This window comes from Petaurus breviceps, unplaced genomic scaffold, assembly GCF_028583685.1.
Source record: "Petaurus breviceps papuanus isolate PSGF00001 unplaced genomic scaffold, PetGlider_PUasm1.0 38, whole genome shotgun sequence".
Classification (NCBI taxonomy): Eukaryota; Metazoa; Chordata; class Mammalia; order Diprotodontia; family Petauridae; genus Petaurus; species Petaurus breviceps.
In genome coordinates this window covers 48,557,097-48,583,494 of record NW_027186304.1, presented here as the reverse complement: position 1 = coordinate 48,583,494, position 26,398 = coordinate 48,557,097, and the positions used below count along the sequence as shown (strand labels likewise).

Below are 26,398 nucleotides of genomic sequence, written 5' to 3'. Positions count from 1 at the left end.
TGGCAGATAACATTGGTGGTGGTAGGCTGACAGATAACATTGGTGGTGGTAGGCCGACAGGTAACATTGGTGGTAGGCTGCCAGGTAGCATTTTCAAACATGGCAGATGATGGCTGTGATCCATGTGTTTCAGTTGTATTAATGTTTGTTTTCCCAGATGCCTCAGAGAATTCAGGTTCATTATAGATACCCATGCTTATATCTGCCAGTGTCTTAAATTTTGGCCCTAAGGAATCCAAGAAGCTGTCATCAAAATCATCGGCAATAAAACTACAACAGCCGACAGGAGAGCTAGGAGGTTCTACTCCTTCAGCATCATAGACTAAGAGGCAGTCACTTATTCCTTGACTGTCTTCTTCCTCTGCACAGGCATATGCTTTCTAAAAACAGAGAAAAGTAGAGAAAAATGAAGTATTTAAAAAATTAATTTGATCACATGTTGGTCCTTGTTATGTTCAAGGTGAAGCAGAACAACTATAATCCATCTTATATAAGACAACTCTTCAATCCTGGAAGGACTGGAACAATATCCTTGGAATGCAAATTGTATTTCACACGTCTTTGCACAGATACTTGTATTTCAAAACAGATGTGGTTGGTATTTACCTCAGATATAGTACTTGTCTGGTTACCAAGAAAAGGTTACCAGGGATAAGTGATTGTGAAAGTTTGTTGGGAATGGGGAAAAGCATGGGAGAAGAGACGGTTTTAGTTTTTAAACTATTAGAAATACCATTTTCTTCCCAATCTGAAAGATACAAACATTGAATCAGGTGATCTCTTAGGTCCCTTCTAGTTCTCTTTATTTTCTACAAACTGTATTTTTGTACAGGTACAGAACTAGCCTTCTTATGATTTTAGAACCCAACCTTTTCAGAGACTTTAATACCTTAATAAAAATGTAATGACCAGCCTCTAAATGCTCACTTATGTCAAGGTAAATTTTCTTCAGTAAAAGGCTCATAGTTAAACAAAAACAAACAAGCCCCACCTCCCCAACAATAATAAAAACGTCCTTCCAGATAGATTTCCATATAGTTCAAGTGAAGCTCTGTTCCAATGACTCAGTTGTCTGAAAGGAGCTGTCCACGTCTTAAGAAATGACTGTGGACTTCTTGCACTTTTCAAAGAGGATTTCTAAGCAGAGCCATAAAGGACTGGACCTTCAAGAAGCATGGAAACCAAGGGCATTGTTCCAGTGATCACAAGGGTAGTAGTACTACCTTTGTTTTCTTTCCAGAAGCACTCACCAATGATGTGTTGATGAATACAAGTTATACTTCCAGCTTAAGTGTAAGATGAGTAGACCTGAGAAACATCTCTTTTTGTTCTATTATTTTAGAGAAGATACAACTTTCATGAACAGGAGGGGGAAATGGCTCTATTAAGGAAGCTGGGGGAAAAATTGATGAGACGGATGTAGTTGTTACTAATGTCAAGAATCTTGTAATTTGAAGAAAACAATATAGCATAGAAAGGAAAGGAGAAGAAAATCTGAATTGCTGAAGTTATATAACAGGTAGGAAACCCTCCCAGTGAAATGCAAATATAGACTCTCTAGTAAAAGTATGTACTAATGAAGATTCACAAATAGCAGGTGCTAGGAAATCTATTACAGAAGCCACGAGAAAGAAAAATGTTGTGGTTGTTGGTGCCTCCCTACTGAGGGGTTAAAAAACAGCCATATGCAGATCTGGATGGATAATTAATCAATATGTTGTCTTCATGCATTATGTAGTTGACATGTGACTGAGAGGTTGCCAGGATTTCTTAAACCTAATATCAGCTCCCTACTGCTGTTGTGTGGGAACGTTGAAGTCACTAGATTTTGCAGTTAGCAGTTTGTTTTTTTTAATCTCTTTTTACTGTTCAAAGTCAGGTTTTGAAAGAGAAAGTATATTAGAAATAAACAGATTTTTTGTTTTGTTTTGTTTTCTGTTTTTGTTCATCTGAATTAATAGTGTGACATGGCAGCCCAAAGATCTAATACCATCTTAACTACTTCAGCAGAAACCATAAGTCCAACTCTAGGGAGACTGGGGTTGCTTTACACTCTGGGCTAGTTGGCCTACAATTGGAGTACTGTGTTCAGTCCTGGTCTCCATATTTAGAAAAGGCATTCACAAACTAGCAGACATCTTGAGAATGATGACCAGAATAGTGAGAAGCCTCAAGGCTATGTCATTATAAAGTATGATTCTGTGTACTAGGAATATCCAGTTTGAAAATAAAAACACTTAGGATGTGCCAGCTATATTAAATTATTTGAAGGGTCATCATATGAAAGAGAGAATAGACATCTTGTGTAATACCGAGGGTAGAAGAAGAACCAATGGGCAGAAGTTATAGGGATGTAGAATTTTGCTCAATTTAAGAATAAACTTTCTAACAATTATGGTTATTCCTAAATGCAGTTGTTTAGATAGTGAGTGCTTTTCTTATTACTAGAAGTGTTCAAGGAGAATTTATTGCATGACCAAGTACTTTTTCATCACACCATTTTCAAGGATAGTAGAGAGCATCCTTTCATGACCTAGCTGATCCCTGAGATTCCTTCTAATTATATATCTCTATGGCTCTAATCATGGATTGGTGTTGATATTGATACAGAGCAAAATTTCCTTCCTTATGAAGGGTGTTAAGTTTATATTCACGAGGTAGTTCAGAGCAAAGATCCTCTATCTAGAGCTAGAAGGGACCTAAAAGATTACTACTAGTCCAACCCTATCATAGTATGGATAAGAAAACTGAGGCTGAGGGAAGTGAAATGACTTGTCCAAAGTCACACAGGTAGTGTCAGAAATAAGATGTGAACCTATATCATCTGACTCCAAAATCAACAAGAATAAGTAAAGATTTGACCTGAACATATGAACCTGAATAGACACACCCCTCCAAATATAAGGAAATCAGACACTTTAGTTAAAGGAAATCTATTTACTGCAAGTAATCCTTAGTAAAATGGCATTGAATTTCAGTTAACTCTCTGGTGTGTTAATGAAAACATCATAAACAGAGCACAGTGATTTTTCTAATGATAGAGCATTAATCAAGTAGGCATTATGTGACAGGTACTGTGTAAGTGCTGGGGATACAAATACTACCTAACAAGATAATATCTATTCTCAAGGATCTTACCTTTTAGTGGGGGTGGAGGGGGAAGAAAACACATAAAGGAACATGAGAAAGGGTGGGAAGTAGGTATTTGTGTTTCCGCACAGTTTGGAAATGAAGGAGAGTGTCATCGAAGCCTGGTTTTGGGCAGGATTAGGTGAAAGTTCACCTGTCAGATCTGAGTTTTTCTATGAAATTCTCTTGGTTCACATGGGGATTGAACCTGAAACACTGACCTCATTAGAACCATATCCCAGCATTATTAACACTTTAGTATATTAGCTAATTTAGACAGAAATACATTAAAAAAAATCTTTTGAGATTTGAAGTTTTTGTAAAGCTCATTATAAAAGCATATTAGGACCCAAAGAAAAGACTTTCAATGTAATGTATTATCCCATAGTCGCAAAAATGTTGATGACCCAATTACCTGAGAGAAATAGGTGTCCAGGAAAGTCATATTGACTGCTCCTTCAGCACATTCCTTAATGGTTCCTCCAGTGGAATGCCTTGTCCTCATTGTTCCTGAGTACCCAGCACCTCCCAGGCCTGTAGTTCCTCCTGACCCTGAAGCTGCCCTAAGTCGGGTCGTTAATTCTATACCACAGGTTCCTTCTGCAATGGTCTCTGCTGCATAGGCATTTGTACAAACTTCTAAAAATAGGGGAGAAAATTATGTTCAGTGCTGTGATTTATCCTTATTCTTTGCTGTTTGACTTTTGATTACTGGCATTATTATTCAGGAAGTAAATCCCCAGTGAGAGAGAAAATGCAATTTTGTACCTAAAAGAGTATGAGTGGGAGAGGTGAAAATTTCTCAGCCTACATCCTAAAGTCTAGTAAGGTTTCTTGTGGGAACAGACCTGAGTTTTGGTTTCACCCTTCCTCCTTCTTTACTACTGCCACATCAGCATTAAGCCCTTTAAGGAGTCTTTTGACCTCCACCTTTGCTTGCTACACCAGCCTTATCAGCATTAAGCCCTTTAGGAGTCTTTTGAACTCCACCCTTGCTTGTGACCTTTTCCCCTCCTTTGCTTTGGCATTTGCCAAATAAGGACATGAACAATACCCTGTTTTCCCGTTCTTGGCCTTTTTTGAGCTGAGACTGTGAACCCACCTCCCAGCCAATAGGGGATAGTGGTGGGCTTCTTTGCTCTTTGTCATTGGAGAAGATTTTATGCTCAGATTGTAAGCCTGCCTCCCAGCCAGTGGGAGAGGGGACAGTGGTGGGAGGGGGCTTGACTGTGTTAGGATATAAATTCTTGTTCTGTCTTCTGTAAGGCACCTCATTCCACTGGTTGGTATTGGTGGGAGGGACTCCTTCTCAAGAGAACTGAAATAAACTTCCTGTTCTTTCCTCAAGAACCCTCTGACTTTAATTTTTTGGGTAGGGGATTTTTGGGGGCTTGTCCGGGATCCCCCCCACCTGTGAACAACTGCTCCCCACTTCGGTGTCGAGGCAGGCGCCCTCCGGAGATTTCTCTGGTGGTCTCTGTACTTAGGCAGGGAGTTCCAGCTCCACGTGGGCAAGGTCCCGAAGAGAGGAACTTACAGGAACCTACAGAGAGACTCCGATCATGTTAAAGTGAAACCAGAAACTCCAGCCAGCCAGTGGAGAGAGAGAACAGCCATGCAAACTATAAGCATATAGCTTGGGGATAAGCATATCTTATGTGTACCTTGTCAAAATTTGTTAGGTACGTGCTGACTGTGGGATAAGTGCTCTATCTAGTGAGCTTCCTGGGCGACTGAAGGAGAGAGGGTGACCTCTTTGTAATTTGTTGGGTCTCTGACCCGGGGGGAGCTGGCAATGATGTCCAACCAAATTAGATAGGGGTGAGGGACAGTCAAAGACCAACACTTTGGAGCAGAAAATCAAAGTCTAAGGGAGAAAACAAAAGAGAGAAATCTGGAAGGGATCCTGAGTTTTTGACCGGTCCGAATTAGAATTATCATCTGAGTGAGCTCTATGATGTTCTATGTCTGGTCTGTCTCTGTGTGTCTGAAATGTTTTGTGTTTGTGTTGGAAATAGTAAGGAAAAAAGCTGGAGAAGTTTTTGGAGGCTGACTTGGGGGGAAAAGGGCACCCTGGTCAGGATGGGGTAATTAGCAGAACAAAGGACCTCGGGGCAGGCTGTTCCTCAGGAAGGGCTGAAGCAGGAGAGAGAGAGATAGAAATTTGGTTCTTTTTGCATGTTAATTGTCCCCAAACTTCTTTGAAGTTGGAGTGGTGAGCTGGATTGGGAAAGAGAGAATTTTTTTCTCTCTTTCCCAGTCTCTGGGGCAGGTAAAGTGAAGATTTCTAAAAGGAATAGTTTTGGATGGGGTAAGTGAGAGCAAGCCATGTGCTCTCAGGTTCATTAGGTCTTTAGCCACTCTCACTCCTCCCCCCCCCCCCCCCCCCCATCCCCTGATCCCAGATCAGAATTCCTGATTTGTAAAGGGAACATAATAATTCTTGTTACATAATAATACATGTTAATTCTTGAAAGCAATTTTCAAATGGAATTTTGTTGTATACAAATTGGCTTTTGAAAGGATATGATAAAAATGTGGAACTATTATATTTGTGCATAAATATAGTAATGCTACTAATATTTACTACATAGTGTTTGGGGCATTGTACATTTTAAGTTGTATGATTTGGTAAAAAAATATGAGCTATGTTGTTAAAAGCAATTTAAATGTTATCAAGAAGCTTGTTAACTCTGTACAAAAGTTTTGTTATAAGGATTTCTATTTTACAGATGAGAATCCTAGGAAAAGATAGGTTTATGTATTACCACATTCATTATATGAAATTCCATAATGTAATTGATTTCTAGTGATAAGTTGATTGGCTGTGTGGTACCAAGAAAGTTTTAGTCTGTGTAAAACAATTTAAAATACATCTGAACGAATTTAGGTCATCAGATTGGTAATTAATTGGTTTTGATTTCAAAGTTTAAATTGAAGAACATGATAATTGTTTATGATGCTGTTACTGGTAAACAGTTGTATTATCTATGTTGTAAGAGAAGCAATTTCTCTTATAGTCTAAAAGTCGTCAAAATTAAGAATCATACTGTCAGAGGAAGATAAAAATAATGAATGGGACACTCTGACCATATGTTGTAATATTTTGAAGGATTGTAATTTGGAAAGTCACAAGCTTCCAAGTTTGTCTTTGTTTTAAAGGAAGTTTCAGTTAAGATTGTTTTGCTATAATTTATGAAACTTGTAAGATTGTTAACTAAGTATTTGGGGTTACTGTTTGGATGCTAAAACCTAAAATTGTTAGTTGATTACTCTATATATGGGAGTTGGCAGGCTTGGGCAGCAGCATCAGCCCCTCCCTGGGGTCCATGTTAATTCTCCTTATTTTGTAAAATTGCCAAGGCCCCTGGAAACCATTTGCATAAGTAAGGTGATCAGCCTTCTATTGCAAATTTCTATGATCAGAGCAGTCAGTAAAATATATGAGCTCTTTTGTGTTAGCTTGCTGGGAAATCTAATATTATTTTTCATCTAGAATTAGGACATGTGCAGAAATTCATGAAAACTGCTTAAGATGTTCCAATTATTTAAAGGGATTCTAAAAGCACTGTGATTAGTTTCTTAACTGTTACCAGTGTGAGAGTCTATTACAACACCTTTTTGACTAAGGAATTTTATGATCTAGGAATTCTGTATAATACCTTAGGAATTTATGTTACTCAAGGACACTAACTTAGTTTAATGAATTCCAATTTTAAAAGTTTATTTTTGTTTTAAGGGAAAAGAAAGATATAATTTAAAACTTTCCAATTATTTTTTTTTATACAGGATTAGTGATTATTCCTCTTAACATCAGGATAAATTCAAAATGTTTTGAAAGAAAAGAAAATACTTTTAGAAAAGATGTTTTGAAAAGTCTTATGTGATAATTTGGGAGGTCTACTAAATTTTCAAGATAAGTTATTGTTAAACTAATGCAATCATCATTTGTATTTGAACATATAAGTTAAAGATTTAGATTCCTGAAGTATCTCACTCTTTCAGACTGAGTATAATTAGGGAAGAATAAATAAGAACACAAATCTGTCAGTCTGTGGGGTTAGCCATTAATCTCTTACTTTCTTTGAGCTAGAATTCTGGTATAGAAGAGTTATATTAGTAAAAGAATAATAGCCTATGAGCTATCTTGTTTTATGGTTAAAAATGGAAAGGAAAGCTGAATAATCTGGATAATGGGTTTGAAAGATTTGGAAAGATAAATAAAGGTTTGATTAGAAATATGGAAGGAAGATAAGAAGGTTTGGGGACATATGGGGTTTTTTCCAAGCCCCTCCTGTCTCTAGATAGTTGTTCTGGAGACCTTTGTATCAGTTTTAGATGGGTTAAGTTGTTGAGAGAGTGTGAGGAAGTATTTTAGGAAGGCGGAAAGATTTGTAACTTGATTTTATAATTAATAGCTCCATCAAATTTTAGATGGGCCTATCTGAAGGATACAAGTCTCTATTTATTTGCTATTTAAGACCTTTGGGGACTGCAATTTACTATTGTTTTAAGCTTTGATTACAGGAATAGTTGTCATAAAAGCCTATAATGGAACGGCATGGGCTGTAGGCTGAAAATTGCTAGTGGGATGTCTGTGCCTGGGAAAAGTTTTGAAGACAACCTTGGACACTGCCCAGGTGGGATCTCCTATGACTCTATTTTCCAACTGTGCCTTTTTCCTTTCTGAAAAGGAAAATTTTCACCAGAGTATGCCTAAGCCCTGCTTTTAGTAACTAGTGGCTACATGATTGTCTATCAGAGATGACTCGTGCCTGGAGTCAAACAGAGCTAAGGAAGGTTTTTTCCCCTTCTGTTAAGCTATGATGACATTGCCCCCTCTTTTCTTTTATAGCAAATTTATCAAGAAGTTATATTCATGGCCAAATGATTAGACCAAGTAATAAGACAATAGGAAATTTTTGAGGAAGGCAACAGGATCAGATTGATTCCTCTAAGAATTATATACAGATGTATAAGATTGGCTTCCAAAATGTTCTATTATGGAAATTCAATCTTTAAGCATGTTTTGTTAATAAGATCTCAAATTTGGATTTTTTCACAAAGACTGTATAAGATAGTAGAAAAAGTGAAATTATTTCTTCTTTATTTACATATCTGCCTGATAGTTCTAAAAGATAGATGAACTCATTTTTTTTTTGATAGATCTTCATATTTTAAAAGATTCCTATACCAGGTACAGGATTTAGGTAAGGATGGAAATAACAAATAATAAATAAACTAAAAATTCTCTGAAGTTTCAAAAATATGGAACTAATTTAAGTGTTAGTACTAATTTATATTGTCAGAATTATCTGGGAACCTCTAGGTCTGAACCAGAGAAGCAGAACTCCCTTTGTGAATTGTATAACTACATGAGGCATCTGGGATTCAAAAAGTGCTGTTTAAATGAATATTGGGAATGGATCACTGGGATACAAGGAATTTGATGTTAATTAACATTGGCAATAATGATTCTGTTAATTTATATGGTTCATGTATAAGTTTTCTTGATTATTTTAGTGACACGTAATCTCCTTTCACAAAACTAATTTATTGTGAGCCACCTAAGAAGTTTAATCTGTATCTGACTTAATGTAATTATACAATTTTGTGAAACTGTGGGAAAAACTTTATTGGATACTGTTTGAACCTAGCCTTGCATGGCTGGGAAACTGAACCATTTCTATGTGCCTTTCGTGTCAAATCATATGTTTCTGGGAGCCCCTGTCAGGTCTGTTTGACTACTCAAACTTGTGGATAGGCATCTAAAGAATACCCCTGCTCCTGAGGAACATTTGAGCCAATGGATCTGAAAAAGACATCAGATGCAGGCAGCTTTCCCAAGAGTCCAGATCAGGCCTGCATAAGAACAGCTCTCTCTCTGGCCCCCTCCCCCCCACATATACAAGAGTGGTTCTTCATATCTTGTTGCAGTTTAGCATATTTTTCTGTATTCCCATTGTGCTACCTTTACTCCCCCCCCCCCCAGCCTGCTCCTTTTCCTTGTTTGCATTTGCCTTGTTTGAGAGGGTGTGAAACCATTAAGAGGTTAGACATTATGTACATGCTTCGGTAAAGCATCCCCATTCTTTGCAGAACAAAGACTTGGTTGCTCAAACCCTGAAATTGGGGTTCCCAGTGCATCAATACCAGCCTAGAGATCCCATCTTGGGAAGGTGAGTGTAGAAGAGGTTTATCAGCAGTGGTGTGAAGTTTTCAGAGGGTAAAAAATAAGAGGAAGGACTGAGTGGGAGAGGTGAAAACTTCTCAGCCTACATCCTAAAGTCTAGTAAGGTTTCTTGTGGGATCAGACCTGAATTTTGGTTTTACCCTTCCCCCCTTCTGTACTACTGCTACATTAGCATTAAGCCCTTTAGGAGTCTTTTGACCTCCACCCTTGCTTGTGACCTTTTCCCCTCTCTTGCTTTAGCATTTGCCAAATAAGGACATGAACAATACACTGTTTCCCTATTCTTGGCCTTTTTTGAGCTGAGACTGTGAACCCACCTCCCAGCCAATAGGGGATAGTGGTGGGCTTCTTTGCTCTTTGTCACTGGAGAAGATTTTATGCTCAGATTATAAGCCTGCCTCCCAGCCAGTGGGAGAAGGGACAGTGGTGGGAGGGGGCTTGACTGTGTTAGGATATAAATTCTTGTTCTGTCTTCTGTAAGGCACATCATTCCACTGGTTTGTACTGGTGGGAGGGACTCCCTCTTCTTGAGAAACTGAGATAAACTTCCTTTTCTTTCCTCAAGGCACCTCTGACTTTTAGTTTTTTGGGTAGGGGATTTTTGGGGTTCCTGTGCCCCACACAAGTATAATCATATCCTATTGCTGCTATTTGTCAGAAACAGAAGTGGGTTACTAGGAAAAAAAGAACTCTAAAAGAAGTTAAAGTTAATTGAAAATTATAGCTGAATATTAAAAATAGTTTAAAAGGTAATTTTGGTTTGGACCTGTGGATTTATCAATCTGGGGAACTCCTGGTATAGACATTTCTTCCACCGATTCAGATCAATTCCTCACTTTAGTATATTCAAGGACCTTACCTTTTAATGGGAGAAAAAACACATAAAGGAGCTTTAGAAAGGCAGTGAGGGGGAAGGGGTAGTAGGTACTTGTGTTTCAGCAAGGCATGGAAATGGTGGGAAAATGAACTTGATTAACTGCCTACTGTGTAGGATGATAGGCTCATAGATCTTGAGGGGGAAAGGACATTCGCAGCTATCTAATTCTAACCCCTCATTTTATAGATGAGGAAGCTGAGATTTAGGATCATAAAGAAATTTGTCCAAGGTCATTGGGTAGTATCAGAGGCAGGATTTGAATTCAAGTCCTCTCACTCCAGAACCAGGGTTCTTTCCACTGTGCTGTGCTGCCTCATCTATGTAGGCAGGACAGTGCTAAGTTCTGGGGATGCAAAGACAAAATGATACAGTCCCTGCTCTCAACAAGTTTATATTCTACCTGAAGTGGAGTGAGGTAACCATGTAATAAGATAAGCAAATGCAAAATAGCTACAAGATAAGTGGGGCCAGGGGAGAGGGTACTAACAATTGGAAGATCAGGAGAGGCCTCATGTAGGATGGCCTAGGAATTCCAAAGTGGAGAGATGATGATAGAAAACATCTAGGCATGGGGCAGGGCAGGGGAGGGGGAGCACAGCCTATGCAGATACATGGAGGTGGAAAAAGGAGTGCTGTGCATTGGGAATAGCAGGTAGATAACTGGTTTGAATGTAGAATGCATGAAAGACAGTAATGTGGAACCTGTCTTGAAAGACTGACTGGAGCCAGAAGCTGAAAGGCTTTAAATTTCAAATAGAGGAGTTTATATTTTATCAAAGAAGCAGTAGGGAACTACTGGACTGTTAGGGTTTCTGAGCAGAATAGTCAGACATATACTATAGGAATATTCATTTGGTAACTGTTTAGAGGATGGATTGGTGAAGGGAGAGAGTGGAGGTGGGTAGAGGCTATTGCAATAGTCTATAGAAGTGTGTAGAAGAGGTAATGATAATCTGAAATAGAGTGATAATCCTATACCGAGAGACAGACAGACAGACAGAGACAGAGACAGAGAGAGAGAGAGAGAGAGAAAGAGGACAACAGAGAGATAGAGCTAGCTTGATCCAGCTCATGGAAGCTGATTGTCAGATTTTCAGTCTTAGCATTTAAAAGTCAGAAATCAGCAAATGCATCAAAATCAGGGCTTGCTTTATTGTTTTTTTGGTTATCTAGACTTAAGAAAGTGAAAGGGAAAATGTTAGTAATGCATCTTAAACTTAAAAATATGCATTAAACATTTACCAGTACACTGCCAGGTGGAGACAATATTTGGCAACTGATTTAGATATGGGGACAGAAGGAGAGTAAAGAGTCAAGATTTACTCCAAATTTGCAGACTGGGTGACTTGATGGATAGTGGTGTCTTTGACAGAAATAGGAAAGGTAGGAAGAGAGGTGGGTTTTACCTGGGGAGTTGGTGAAGATAATACATTTTAGATAGGTTGAATTTGAAATGCTTATGGAATCCAGGAGGACTCACGTGGTAGTGTATGGTCTTAGGGAATTGCCTAGTGGGATGCTGAGAAGTTAAATGACTCGATCATAGTTACACAACTAGTATGTGTCACAATCTGGTTAGATCTTGTCTCCCAGATTGACCTTCTATCCACTGCAACATGGTGCCTCTCATTTTTAGATGATAACAGTGAGAAATATAAGGAAAAGGGCAATAGAGCACACAGTTGTGGAAACCAACTTGCATAATGCAAATTTATTGTCTAGGAAAAAAAATTTGTAAATATTCACTTACCAGAACGTTCCATGAATTCGGTTCCATTGGCTGTTATTGGGGGCACACAAATATTTGTGATCTCCTACAAATCACCATCAGAAAAATACTTATTTTAAAATGAATTGATATCATTCTATAACCATATTGATATATAATAATGGTCTACAAAAGATGGAAATAGATGGAGTATGTTTTTATGGAAGTAATAATTTCTTTAAGTTTTTCATTGAAGAACAGAAAACCCTATGAGACCTAGTGATGGCTTTAAGTCTTAAGGTGAGGGTCCACATCCACTTCTGTTTTGCTCCCCATTCTTCCTTCTTCCCTTGCCCTCCTCAAACCAAATCTAGTTTTCTCTATGACATTTAAATAAATATTTTACAAGCTAAGTACACACCTTATCTTGTGGCTGTGCACCTTCTATTCCCCATTGGTGAATTGTTCCTTCTGACCCATCTGGAACAGGAACAAATCCAGATCCAACACCACCTAGACCTCCTTTTTCACAGTCACAGAATAGTAGCAGAAGGGGGGCCACTGTGAGAAAGAAAAAAAATTTAGTCATTTCAATTAATTGAAAATTATAGCTGAACATCGAAAGGAAGTCAGTGAGAGCTACAGTAGCAGACATCGTGTAGTTATATGGGGTGGGGAAACCTGTGGCCTCGAGGTGGCAGTTTCCCAACCCCTGGTAGAACTTTATATGCATAATCTCATTTGTTCCTAACTAATAATAACAGCTAATTGACTAAATAATTAGTTAGCTAATAATATCATATAGTGCCTTAAATTTTGCTAAGCACTTTATAAATATTTCATTTGATCTTCATAAGAACCCTACAAAGCAGATACTATATTATCTTTATTTTACAGGTGAGGAACTAAGGCAAATTGAGGTTGTGACTTATTCAGCTTCAGATGTCTGAGGCATGATTTGAACTCAAATCTTCCTGACTTCAGGCCCAGTTCTCTGTCTATCACATGACCTAGCTGCCTAACAGTGTCATAGTATTATGAATCTCATTTTACAGAAAAGGAAACTGAGGCTGAGTAGTTATGTGATTTCTTTCCCCCCAGTGTGATACAATTAGTGAGTATCTGAAACAGGATTCAAATCTGGATTTTCCTGACTCCAAATCCATTGTTCTGTTTGGTATACTGTGAGCTAAATAATCTGTATTGTTTCCTACATGGGTAAACTACACCATTTGCTTTGAGGTGAAAAGATAAAAATTATTGTCAAATGACAAGCCCCACCTTCAGATTCTCCCAAAGAGGCCATTTCCCCCAGTGATTGCTTATATTGGAAAATGGCCATGGTTCTTCACACTGAAATAAGCATTCAAAATTTTTTTTTTGCTATTGATAAATATGTTTTACATGTAAGCTAGTTGGCTCCTACATGTAGGTAACACTATGGGGAAAAGCATTATATACCAAAATATTGCATTCAGAAGAAGTTTCTCAAATGAGCCTTTCCATTTTGCAAGCTTGGAAATATTCAATCAAATTTCCATATTAGAACTAGAATAGAATAATGGCATGTAATACTTACACAGCAACATCAAAAGGCCAAGAATGAGCAGACCAATGCCGGCAGGACCAAGGCTTACTGATGGCATCCCTCTTTGCCTGTTAACGTCATTTGGTCTTGCACTTGGCAAGGGAACCCTACTAAAACACATTTGGTTCTCATCACAGTCACAGGCTAGCAATTCCAGAGTCTCTGGTATTTCACAACTCATCCCTTGCCTGTCTGTTACTATGAGAGAAAGTGGATATGTTTCAGAAGATAATACTTTCTGGGCTCTCAGATTTGCAGAGGTACCTGTAGAGGAAAAAAAAAAAGCAATAGGAGATAATGATTGTTGTTACAAATTTAAAATTGTCTTCTTTTGATAATATTTAAGGAGGCCAAAGTAGCTTTTCTGCTAGTAAAGTCATCCTCTCATAGGTCATTGGGGTATGGAGCTGACCCTTGACCTATATGGCTGTACCAGTGGCATGCCAACTGTTATGGGTCCTACAGAATTAGAAAGGCTTAGAATTCCTGCCCTGTGACAGACAGTAGAATAAAGACCATCTAAGCTTAATTCAGAGAGGCTTATCACCAGCGGCCCTTAGGTTATGATTTGTTGTTGATAACAACTCATGAGACAGTCCCAAGTGGAGAAAGTATCCATATTAATAAAATACTGGAAAGTTCTAAAGTCCTTATGATATTGTTTGGATTAAGATGGTCTAGAGACTAGCAAAGATGACAAAGAAAAGGAAGCAGTATAGCCCAGCTCCACCCCCACCCTCTTTCTCCCCACAGCTACTCTGATTAAGCTTTCAAAAGAACAGAATAGTGATTGGGAAATCTAAGAAGTTGAAAAGATCTCTTCATTCTTAAATATCCATTTAGGCCTTTCAGAGATTGCCTTTGGGACTGTAATTTATATGACACTGTGATATTGAAGTAAAATTTCATTTTTATTCTTTTTTCTCCAAGTTTATTCAATATCTTAGCAAGTTTATTTGCATCTTTTCCATATTTTTTTTTTATTGTTTATTTGGTGGCCTGGATATTGGTCATAGAACTTTCAGCTCAGGCTGGCATTAAATCTTGTGTGGTCATGTGTTATGGGAATGGGAATTTAAGATTTTCCCTGCCCCTAGGCCCTTTGATAGGCTTAAGTGACACTGAGAAACTTCCTTGATTTGAAAATATACTCTGCCCCCTAATAGGCTGAATGTGGTCACATGGAGCCTATGGCAGGAGGCTTCATTTTCAGGAATGCCCATACCTTGTTACTTTGTGATTGGGCAGTGGGACAAGAGGATTGTTACATTCTCTGAGCCAGGAGAAGGCTATATATACCCTGATGTGAGGTTTTGTTTTGGGGCTCACTTTGAGAAGAATTATGTGATTTGACCAGATGAGACTCTGGGCAGCCATTGAGCCCTCCTGACTTTGAAAACCCAGATGTTGGTCCTTCCCTCTCTGGTAACTGACTTGGTATGGATGTAATGGTCAGACAGCTGGAAGCCTGTCTGCTGATCTGTTTCTCTGTCTGTATTTTTTGTCTGCTTGTAACCTCTGTATTCTCTGAAGTTTGGGGTGCTGACCTTTTTCCACTGAACTAGGCAAATGACACATGTTTGATTAAAACAAGGTTGTTAACCCATTTTGAGTTGCTTTCCTTTAGAAAAGCAGATCTAAGAACCTGTGCTGGCAGCCACCCCGGGTATGCTAGGGTGTTTGCTGCTATGTCATGCTAAAAAAAAAAATCTCTTTTTGGAGCCGGAACTCATATATTCTGAGTATGTGCAAACCTAACTTGGTGAGAGAAGGTCATTCTACTTAACAAATATTTATTGAGTGTCTATCATGTTCAAACATAGTGGACATAGTAGGGATACAAAAAAAGGTGTGGCACCAAACCTACTCTGGAGGAGAGAGGAATAAGAGCGAAATATATGAAGATGACTGGTGCAAGGGAGAGCAGAATATGTGCAAAGGAGGGATATAGGCAATAGTAAGGTATAAGACATTTGGGGTCACTTTTACCTTAGAGGTCAGAGAAGGTTTCCTGGAAGTTACCACTTGGATTGTACTTTGAAAGAAGGGAGCAACCTCAACAGATGGAGGTATAGGAGGGAGTGGGTAGAATATATTTTAGACTTGCAGGATCACATTAGCAAGGGAAAAGGCATGGTGGAGTACAGGATGAGAAAAAGCAATGAAGTAGTTCACTTTGACTGGAATGTAGAGTAAGAGGGAACAGCATGAGTTAAACCTGGAAAGGTAGATCAAAACCATATTGTAGGAGGCCTATTCACCAGATAGTTATACTTTATTCAGTAGGCAATAGGAAGTAGTTGCAGGTTTTTGAAGACACACGATCAGAGTAAGGCAGGAATATTACTTGACCAATAGCATGAAGAAAGGATTAGAAGGAGACACTAGAGTTAGGAAGAAAAGTTAGGAGGATTACATAGTAATCCAGGCAAAAAAAGACAAGGGAATTATTAAGTCGTTCATAGTAGGAGCCAAAAGCAAGGGATGGGTGGGAGGGATATTGTGAAAGGAGGACTGGTTGATAAGACTTGGCAACTGATTAGATATAAGGGATAGAGTCAAAGAGGATTTCATGGTTATGAGCCTAGGTAACTGGGAGTAGGGTGGCATGATCCAGAGAAACAGAAAAGTTAGGATGAGGATTTGATTTAGGAAAGAAGATAATGAAGTCAGTTTTGGACCTATTGGATTTGATATGTCTGCATTACAGGTAGGTAGATATGTCCAGCACATGTCTTGAGACATAAGGAGAGGTTGGGGTGGATAGAGGTGACAGGAGGAGCCACACGAGTGGAAGAAATCATCAGGGAAAGTGTAGAAAGAGCAGAACATCAGCAACAAAGAGTGAAAGAGATTAGTACATGTAGAAAATGGTATTACACTCTGGTTGCTTCTATTCTACAGTGTGAAAAAGACACATAATTTGGTCCACATAAATTGAATCACCAGATTTTATTTGGTAGGCAATTGGGAGCCAGTGAAGGTTTTTATTTTTAAATTTTTTTTAAACTAGAGAAGTGATGCAATGAGAACATTGTGTTAACAAGCTACTTCCCACTCAGGCCATGGAATGGTCATATTTGATCTTTAAGGGGTTTTCTGGTTATGATTGGATGGGGTCTACTAATGAACTCTTGCCAGTGATCTGGAAATGAAGAAGAAACATTTTTTATTTGTGAATGGACAATTCATTTTTTTTTATGGTAGTTCTTTTTGTGGCTGGAAACTAGATGGTGGAGTGAGTACCCATCAACTGGGGATGACTCAACAGATTATAGTGTATGAATGTAATCGAATATTATGCTGCCATAAGAAATAACAAAGGGGATACTTTCTAGAAAACCTGGGAAGACATATGAATTGATAAATTGAATAGAACCAGGAGAACAATTGATATGATAACAACAACATTGTAAAGACAACCTTGAACGATGTAAGAACTCTGATCAGTGCAATGACCAACCACTGTCTGACATTTCCACTGATGATCCATCATACCCATCTTCTTACAGTGGTGATGGATTCAAGATTCACAATAAGATACATGTTTTTGGACAGGGCAAACATGGGAATTTGTTTTGCTTAACTATACCTATTTGTTGAAAGGGTTGTATTTTTCTTTTCATTTCATTTGGAGTGGAGAGGTGGGAAGAAGAGAAATTGAAATGCTTGTTAATTGAAAAAAATTAAAATAAATTAATAGAAGAAAATTAATTTTACTCACCATTTATTGTTGTAATGCTCCACATGGCTGGGGTCCCCAGAGGCTGTTCAACTAGGGAGAATGTGAAGGGTCCGGTGTCTGGCTGGTTTGGCAGAGGCTTAGCTGTCACAATAACTGATGCAGATGTACGACAAACTGTTTTCTTGTCAACAAAAACTGTAGGACAATTTTCATTGAAATCTGGCACTCTAACAGTTATGGTGCCTGTTGATGTCTTCCCTGTGCTATCTGTAACAATAATATTGTGGAGTTAAAGAAAAGTAAAAAGCAGCTGCTGGTACATGCAAAGAGCCTACTGTAGGCTCCTCATAGAGCCTACTGACAATGAGAAGTTTTATTAGCAAATATTAAAATTATAAAATGTTTTAACCTTCTAAATCAAACAGATTTTACATATTCTCGCAACTGGGCAGCTCATATGACTAGACCCCCTTCTGTATTATTTTAGCATTTTTTTTAAAGCAAGGATCATAAGATTATTGATTTAGAACTGGAAGGGACCTTGAAGACCAGCTAGTCCAACCCTTTCATTTTACAGATGAGGAAACTGAGGCCCAGAGAGGTTAAGTCAGTTGTTCAAATTCACATAGGTGGTATAGATATTCCTAAGCATGGTTTAAAACCAGGTTCTCTGATTCTAAAGCCCCTGCTCTTTCCACAGTATCATGCTTCCTCTCATGAAGGATGTTTCTGGTGCATTCACTGCAAATAGAATACTCCTAAAAATGATCCCATGTTCATAATAGTATGGAAAATGGGCTCAACATTTTATTTTTAATGACAGTTTTTTGCTCCAAAATCTTGTATCATAGTATTTGAAATGCATGTGGAAAGAAAACATCATTTGTTTATTTAAAACATTTTGGGAACCAAAGCCTTTGCTGTTCTGGTTTTCTGAATCTTTAATTTTAAGTAAATTATATTGATATTTTGAAAAGTAATTGAAATCTTTTTGCTTACCATCTATTGCCAGAATCTCAGCTGTTAGTGTCTTATTGACTATGAATGGAGAATCTCGATCAAGGTTTTTGACAAATTTAATTTGAGAAGTTTTTGAATCAACGGCTAAGTAACCACCATCATTACGTCCCATTACATATCTGTTTTTGATAGAAAAAACAACCCCTGAGGATTCTTGCAATTACAAAATGCTACATATTCTCAGTTGAAAACTAGTTTTACATTGACTATGTAACATTAACATTTGAGAAAAGAAGTGGAAATATGAAGAATTCAGAGAAGCATGGAATGATTTCAATGAATACAGAGTGAAGTTAGTAAAGACAGGAAAATTGTGTGTAGTGAATATAATGATATAAATGGGAAGAACAAAAAATGAAACTCTATTTGTCATAATTATCATGAACAAGAATCTAAACCCCATAGAAAAGAAAATTGAACTGAAACAAAACTATTTTATCTAGTTATTTGAGAAATATCATTTTATAATTCTTAAATATCTATCATGGCCTGGCTTCCTGGTTTTCTTCTTTATGTCAATGAATTATAATTGGAATAGTAATCAACCACATAACTTAAAGGTGGGTTTGTTTAGGAGTATGATGACCTTTACCACATCCACATTGGAAAGAGCAAAATGATTTTAGAAAGCAATCATTTTGTTTCATGGTATAATTATAGATAAAACATTGGCTTCTAAAAAGAGAAGTTTGTTTTGGTGGAAAATTTCCAAAATGAAATAATTTAGATCATTAATTAGTTCTATGCAAGATCATGTTGTCAAAGGATACTGTTATTTTTGTGAAGGTTGATTACTGCCTCAGTCACCCTTCCTTTCTCCCATCTTGAACCTCTCACAGTCTATTGATCCTCTCATTATTGCCTTCAATCCTTCATTACCGCCCCCCCCCAATAATCCTTCACTAGATTCTATCATCTCTTCAAGCTATTTTACTATATTTCTCTTCCCCTTTTTAGTCAAATGACTAGAAAAAATTTCTCTATTTGTCTCTATTTCCTCTCCTTTTACTCAGTTTTCAACTCTTTACAGTCTGGCTTCTGACCTCATCACTCGATTGAAAGTACCCTCTCCAAAGTCGCTGGTGATCTCTTAATTGTCAAATCTGATGGCTTTTTTTTCAGTCCTCCTCCTTCTCCATCTATCTGCTACATTTCACAATCTTGACAACCCTATTCCTACTCAGTACACTCTTCTTATGTTAATCTCTCCTGCTTCTCTTCCTTCCTATTTGACCCCTCCTTTTGTTGGGTACTTATCTGTATCACCCCAAGACTCTATCTAGGGCCCTCTTCTTCTATCTATGCTCCTCTGCCTTCTTCCCACCTCTCTCTCTCTCTCTGTCTCTTTTTCTCTATTTCTTTTTCTCTCTCACCTTCTCTTTCTCTCTTGTCTCTCATAGTCTCTTGGTTTCTCTGTCTCTCTTTTTTTTTTCTCTCCCCATCCTTTTCTCTCTGTCTTTCCCTCCCCCTTCTCTATCTCTCTGTCTGTCTCTTCTCTCTGTCTTTCTCTCTCTGTCTCTCTCCTCTCCTTCTCTATCCTCTCTCTGTCTCTTCTCTGTTTTTTATTCTCCACTCCTTTTCCCTATCTCTGTCTCTCTCTTTCTCCCCCTCTCACACACGCACACACATGCATGAGCGCATGCACATACACGCCATCATCAGTTCCCATGGGTTTAATTATCATCCTTATGCAGATGATTCATGCATCTGTCTAGCTCTAGGTTTTTTCCTCTCCTGATTAGTCGTGAATCACAAATTACCTATTGATCATTTCAAACTAGATGACCAAGAGAAATTTCAGCCTCTGCACATCCAAAACAGAGCTTGCTCTCTTTTCTCCCAAACCCACTCTTTCCAACCTTCCCCATTTCTGTCAGGGGCATCTCCATTCTTCCAGTCTCCCGTGTTCATAACCTCAGGGTGAGCCTTGACTTCTCAGCCTCCCTCATCCCATACATCTGATCAGTTGCCAAACATTGCTGTCTCTACTTCCACAACATCTCTAGCACCAGACTCCTCCCTTCTCACACCCGGCACATTCAGGCCCTCATCATCTTTTGTCTGGACTATTGTAACTTTCTCCTAATTAATCTTCCTGATTCAAGTCCCTGCTTACTCTAATCCACCATCGATAAAGCTACTAAAGTAATTTTTGCAATCATGTCACTTCTCTCTTCAATAAGCTCAAGTAGCTACCTGTTGACATTAGGAGAAAAATCTAAACTTTTCTGTTTAACTTTTAAAACCCTTCACAGTCTGGTCCAACCCACCACATTAGACATTATTCTACTTCCTGCACTGTACAGTCCAGTCAAGATAGCTCTGTTCTTTACACATGGCACTCCACCTACTGTTTCTATGTTCAGTTGTTCACTTGTGTCTGACCCTTTATGATCCTTGAACTTGTCCATGGGGTTTTCTTGGCAAAAATCCTCCATTTCTATCTCCAGTGTGTCCCCCATTTTATAGATTAGGAACTGAGAGAAATAGGAATTGAGACTTGTCCAGGGTCATGTAGCTAGTAAGTGCCTGAGACTGGATTTGAACTTAGACATTCCTGACTCCAGGCCCAGTGCTCTACCCACTGTACTATCTACCTGTCCTTTTTTTATGCTTTGGCAGTTATTGTGCTTCTTACCTAAAATATATCCCCTTCCAACTTTGCCTCAGAATCTTTCTTTTCCTTTAAGATAAAGCTCAAACACCACTTTCTAATGGAAGCCTGTTTTGATCCCCCAACTATTAGTGCCCTGTCCTGCTGAACTGTCTGATATTTAACTACCTTGTTTTAGTTTTGTATATTTTATGTATATGTATATTTATATGTATGCATATATACAAACTGCTTTCTTTTTATTTTGTATTTATTCTGTATATGTCTGTATGCACACACATGTCTGTCTCAGTGAAACATAAGCTCTTTGAGAACAAAAACTTGCCCTTTTTGTATTAGCCTACTGCGGGCACATAATAGGTATAGTAATGTTAATGAAAACTTAATAATGTTGATTTCTTCTTTTTATGGTCTATTTTGTAATAAACAAAGGGAGAGCACATGGCTCAAAGCAGTAAGTCCTGTACTACAAAGAAGTAAAATTTATGTTAATATCTTTAAATATCTGTATTGTAAACAATTAAAGGGCTTTTCTTGGTGGGTAAGAGAACTAATACCAGATGATTATCAGGAGGGGGCAAAGTTATGGGTTGAATATTTAGTTCATTTTAGAGGATGAATCTAGAATTTATTTGATTCATAAGGGGGAATCATCAGGAATAAAGAGGATTCATAAGGAATTCACATTCTTCTAGTACCCCAATCTCTCTATCTATTCTTCTCTTTATTAATGTAACTACCAGCTTTCATAGTGCTACTTTATTTAATTATTTCATTTCATGGAAAGTCAGTTTTAGAGCTGGAAGGGACCTTACAGATCATTTGGTCCATTCCTCTGACTGCAATTAAATGAGATTCAGAGATAAAAAGGTCACGGAGGTTGTAAATGGCAGATCTGGGACTGATATGAGGGAAGAAAACATGTTTTATTAATCAGCCTACTATGTGCCAGACTCTGCTAAGTGCTTTGCAAATATCATCTCATTTTATCCTCACAACAACCTTGGGAGGTAGATGCTAGCATTATCCCCATTTTATAGTTGAAGAAACTGAGGCAGAAAGAGGTTAAATGGCTTGCCCAGGGTCACACAGCTAGTAAGTGTCTGAGAATGAATTTGGGTTCTGTTTTCCCTGACTCTACACTTTCTTGTTCTATCCCCCAGATGCCTAGGTTAAAGCCAGGTTTTCTGACCCTAAATACAGTGAGTGAGCTTTCTACTGCATCACATTGCTTTCAATATAGCACCCTTGAGGGATAAACCAAATAAATATCTTTTATCCACCCCAAAGATACAAATGCTGAGGTTCAAATAGCTAAATGATTTGCCTCGGTCATACAACTAGTAAGTGTCAAAGTGAAGGGACTTGAGCTTAGGTCTTCTGATTCTAAGTTTGGAGGGCTTTAAAATACTAATTCATGCTATACAACACCATTCCTTTCACTGCTCTGTGTCCCCCCCGTCAAAACTTTGAGTAAAGTTAATTAACTCCGGAAAGTTTCCCCTGATTAATCCTACATCACGCTGGTCATTCCTTATTCCTTAGGAACTCAGTCTATGACTTTTTTTTTTGGCTTGATAAAGTTTATAGAAACATTGTTAGTTGTTAAAAATGGTGCAAACATCTTAAAAATATATTTATTTACTTATTTTTGCATAAAATGTAGATCTTGTTAAGTTTATCTGTTTAAAACTTTTAAAAGCTGATATGGCTTCCTTATCTATTGGTCCACATGAGTTCTAGAAGATCTATGATCCTATGATTTTATATGCCTTTTCTGAAAGTTGCCTAATTACAAATATTCAATTTAGGATTTGTAGCTAATTTAAAATTTTTAAATGTATATTTTGGATATGAATGAAATCTGTATTGAAAGAAGTTATTCATATAGACCAGACTATTTAAATGTTTTGCAAGTTGCCAATGATTATTTTAATTTTTTTAATTTGTCAGCATTTTAAAAAAATCACAGTTGACCTTATTAATTAGGATTTTTATCCAATTAGATAATTGGGTAAGCACTATATTGTATTTTTGTTTATGATGTCTCATTTTGTGAAATGCTTTAAAATTATGGGGAAATATGAATTTCAAACAATTTTTATTCTTGTTAGAAGGAAATAATATCATTTCCTATTTATTATTAAACTTGAAGATGTTATAGTATATTGGGTTTTATGAATGCATATTTCCATGTACCACATTTGTGAAAGATACTAAATGTGAAATAGATTATTTTGAAAATCTTGACATGTTCATTTGTGATATTGTATGAAACTGAGATGGCTTCAAGGAATAACAAACATTAATGTGAAAGTTAGTCTTACCTGACAAATGATGCAGGTTTACCAGTATCTTCATCAATGGCTAAGTATGGTCCAAGAACATAATTGGTCAATTTTTTATAACTTATGCCTTTCTGTACTGTAAAAGTCTTTGAAGTAGGACGGAATGCAATATCCTCTTTTACATTTATAACCTGAACTGTGATGGGAGTTGACTGAATTCGATACTGAGAGATGATTGACTGGTGAAATGGAGCCCTATTTTTAACAGCTATACCAAGTTGCATAGTGTGAAATTGTTCATAGTCCAGAGGCTGAAATGTTAAAAAAAAAAAGAAACATTAATGATATTTAATTATTTAACATAGACAACTTTAAATTTTTCTTTATTTTTATTCCTGTCTTTCGGATGTGGGAACTCAGAAATATGAAAGGATGTGCCTGTGGTCACACAGCTAAGTGTTAGGAGGCATGCCTTGACACCAGGTCTTATGATTCCATGTTCTGTGCTATTTCTACTGGGCAATGCAGCCTTAGAAAGGGAATCCTCATACTCTGTGATCACATGCTATGGATCCTTGTTCTTTGTTTATCAACTTAAATGAAGAGATCATTTTACAATTCAGAGAGAGGGATTTATTGGTGACTAAATTCCTCAAACCCAAGTCTAATATATGATGCTTAGAGAAAAGGTAACTTCTTACGCTATCCAAGTATCCTCCCAATATTCAGATTCCTTGCTGGCCATATATACAGTTTCTCTGCCTTGACTTTCAGAGTTTCTTAGATGTGATGAGCATGAGATGAACCTAGGGGACAACTGGGCATTTATTCAGTAGGTTAAGGGAAGACCATCTACCATTCCTGGAAACACTGTCAGGTGATGTAGCAACATAAGAATTTGTCTGACGGCTATCCAGCTTTATCAGCCTGAAAAGTCTCATCATGCCTTCTTGTTTTTGCTCATGTTTATATATAAATACAAAAATTGTGTAAGAATAATAATTCATATTTACATAGCACTTTAAAGTTAAGGAAGTTCCTTCCTCAAAGAAAACTAAACTTGAAGTGAGAAAGCCCAGGTTAATGTTTCCTTTTGTCACTTCCTGGTTATACAATCTTGGGCATAACCTCGGGTTATGCAGTCAGTCCAACTCTCACCTATAAAATGAAGTGACTAGGCTAGATGATCTCTCTCGGGTCACTCAAATATTCTATGGTTCTGTGAATACTGTGAATCTGACAGTGCAAATTTTATCACCTCCATTTTACAGAAGAGGAAACTGAAGTTGATGGAAATGAAGTGATTTGTCCCTAGTCACAGAGCTAGTAAGTGATTGGAGATGGCCTATGATTATTTTACCAAAACGAAACATGATACCATAATCAAAAGGGATGTATCAAAAGGGGTAGACGAATTGATATTGAAGAAGATCCTATGAATTAGTGGGTGGGTGAGTCAAACTCAATGTCTGGTAACCATCTTGAACCCAGCATGTATAGATAGATAGATAGACAGACAGACAGACAGACAGACAGACAGACAGATAGATAGATAGATCGACAGATCAATAGATCTACAGATTGATAGATAGCTTTGTATTCCTCTCTGCATAGTTAGATGTTGCTAACCTTGCCTGGAACAATCCTGCTTTCAACAGTGCCTAACACAGTGTTATTATCTTTACTCCCAAACCTTCTCCTCTGCTGAGCTTCCTCATCTGTTGAGGGTACCACTTTTGCTTACCCGCTGAGGTTCCCCACCTCACTGATGTCAATTCTTCATAACAACTCACCCTATTAATACAGACAGTTGCCAAATCTTGTCATTACTCTCTCCACCCTTCCTCTTTGCTCACAAAAGCACTTTAATAGTTCAGGACCTCATCACCTGAAGACCTCTCCCTTGAACTATTAGAGTAGACTTTGAATTGTTCTCCTTGCCTCAAGTTTGCCCCCTCTCTAATCCATCCTCTATAGAGCTGTGAGAGTAGTTTTCCTAAAGTATGGGTTTGATCATGTCACCCCACTGCTCCCTAAACTTCAGTAGCTCCCTATTGCCTTTAGGATAACTAAAAACTCCTATTTGGCATTTAAACTTTGCACAACCTGGCTCCTGTCTACCTTTCCCAGTCTTCTTAGCTATTTCATGTTGCTAGTACCCATTCAGAGAGACTTTTCAAGAAGAACTGCCTCATTATCCCATCCCATAATCCAAAATTTAACCCATCTTACCTGAGTGCTGGACTGAATATAATTATAGTGGGTGACATTAATACATTGATTTTATTTTAAATTCGTGTGATAATATGGTATGCAGATAAATATAGTAATATATACAAATAACTAAACAAGTATATTCACTTGAATTTGTTGGGGAAATGTGGTAGTTTCAGTTAAGATTATACTTTTATAATTTAATTATATAAATTATATAAATAAATAATTTAAGATTATAAATTTTTTTTTTGGCTTTTTGGAGGCAATTGGGGTTAAGTGACTTGTCCAAGATCACACAGTTAGTTTTTTTTTTTTTTGGTGTGTGTGTGTGTGTGTGTGTGTGTGTGTGTGTGTGTGTTAAGTGTCTGAGGCCAGATTTGAGCTCAGGTCCTCCTGACTCCAGGGCCAGTGCTCTATTCACTGTGCCACCTAGATTATAATTTTAATACTAGTTGTAAAAGTCATAGCTCTTATCATTGCTAAGAATCTAATTTTAGTATTTTTTTCATAAGATAGAAGGTGGTTTTAAGACCCAACTCTAACAAATAATGCCTTTGTGACCCTGGACAAATCTTTTCACTTCTCAGTGTCCTCAAGTAACTCTTTTAAGTATAAATTGCAGTTGTTCTATATTGGAATTCACCTCAATAGGAACCACCTCCATCAATCAAACCACAGGTCATTCCCAACTATCGCCCCAAAGCAACATACCTTAACCACTTTCAGGATTCCTTCATTGGTTTTTGTATCAGTTTCTATTACAAACCAATTCCCTTCATTTCCAGAGGTAAAGAAATATTCTGCATACCAATTATCTGTGAACTCTTCATCGCGATCGATCACTTCAAACCGAATCACTTCAGAACTAAGAGTATTTTCTTCAATCTTTACTGAATACTGAAAAGAGAGTTGCAGAATTTATTAAGGCTAAAGTATTAGTTCTTTTCTAAAAGGCATTTACATTGTTTTATCTTCTTTGAAGTGGAGATGATTTACTTACAAGAGGGACATTGGGGCTGCCCACCCTGAGAAAAGTGTAAGGATCGATGGGAATCCTCCCCTAGAGTGTATTGGCATTC

At 37.6% G+C, this 26,398-nt stretch overlaps 1 protein-coding gene across 2 annotated transcripts in view; it reads right to left on the bottom strand.

The window, feature by feature from the left end:
• The window catches only part of DSG3 (desmoglein 3), a 60,460-nt gene that overhangs the window by 3,309 nt on the left and 30,753 nt on the right, over nt 1-26,398 (bottom strand). The window contains exons 8-17 of one of the 2 annotated variants that reach the window (XM_069099854.1): nt 26,031-26,216; nt 23,142-23,413; nt 18,180-18,319; nt 17,220-17,447; nt 13,487-13,759; nt 12,329-12,468; nt 11,950-12,013; nt 4,541-4,672; nt 3,545-3,768; nt 1-380 (exon numbers count right to left, since the gene is read on the bottom strand). The exon at nt 1-380 is cut by the window's left edge and continues 3,309 nt beyond it. In XM_069099854.1, the coding sequence (XP_068955955.1) occupies nt 1-380; nt 3,545-3,768; nt 4,541-4,672; nt 11,950-12,013; nt 12,329-12,468; nt 13,487-13,759; nt 17,220-17,447; nt 18,180-18,319; nt 23,142-23,413; nt 26,031-26,216 (2,039 nt within the window). The remainder of the gene's footprint in view (nt 381-3,544; nt 3,769-4,540; nt 4,673-11,949; nt 12,014-12,328; nt 12,469-13,486; nt 13,760-17,219; nt 17,448-18,179; nt 18,320-23,141; nt 23,414-26,030; nt 26,217-26,398) is intronic. The other variant, XM_069099855.1, reaches the window with a different exon arrangement.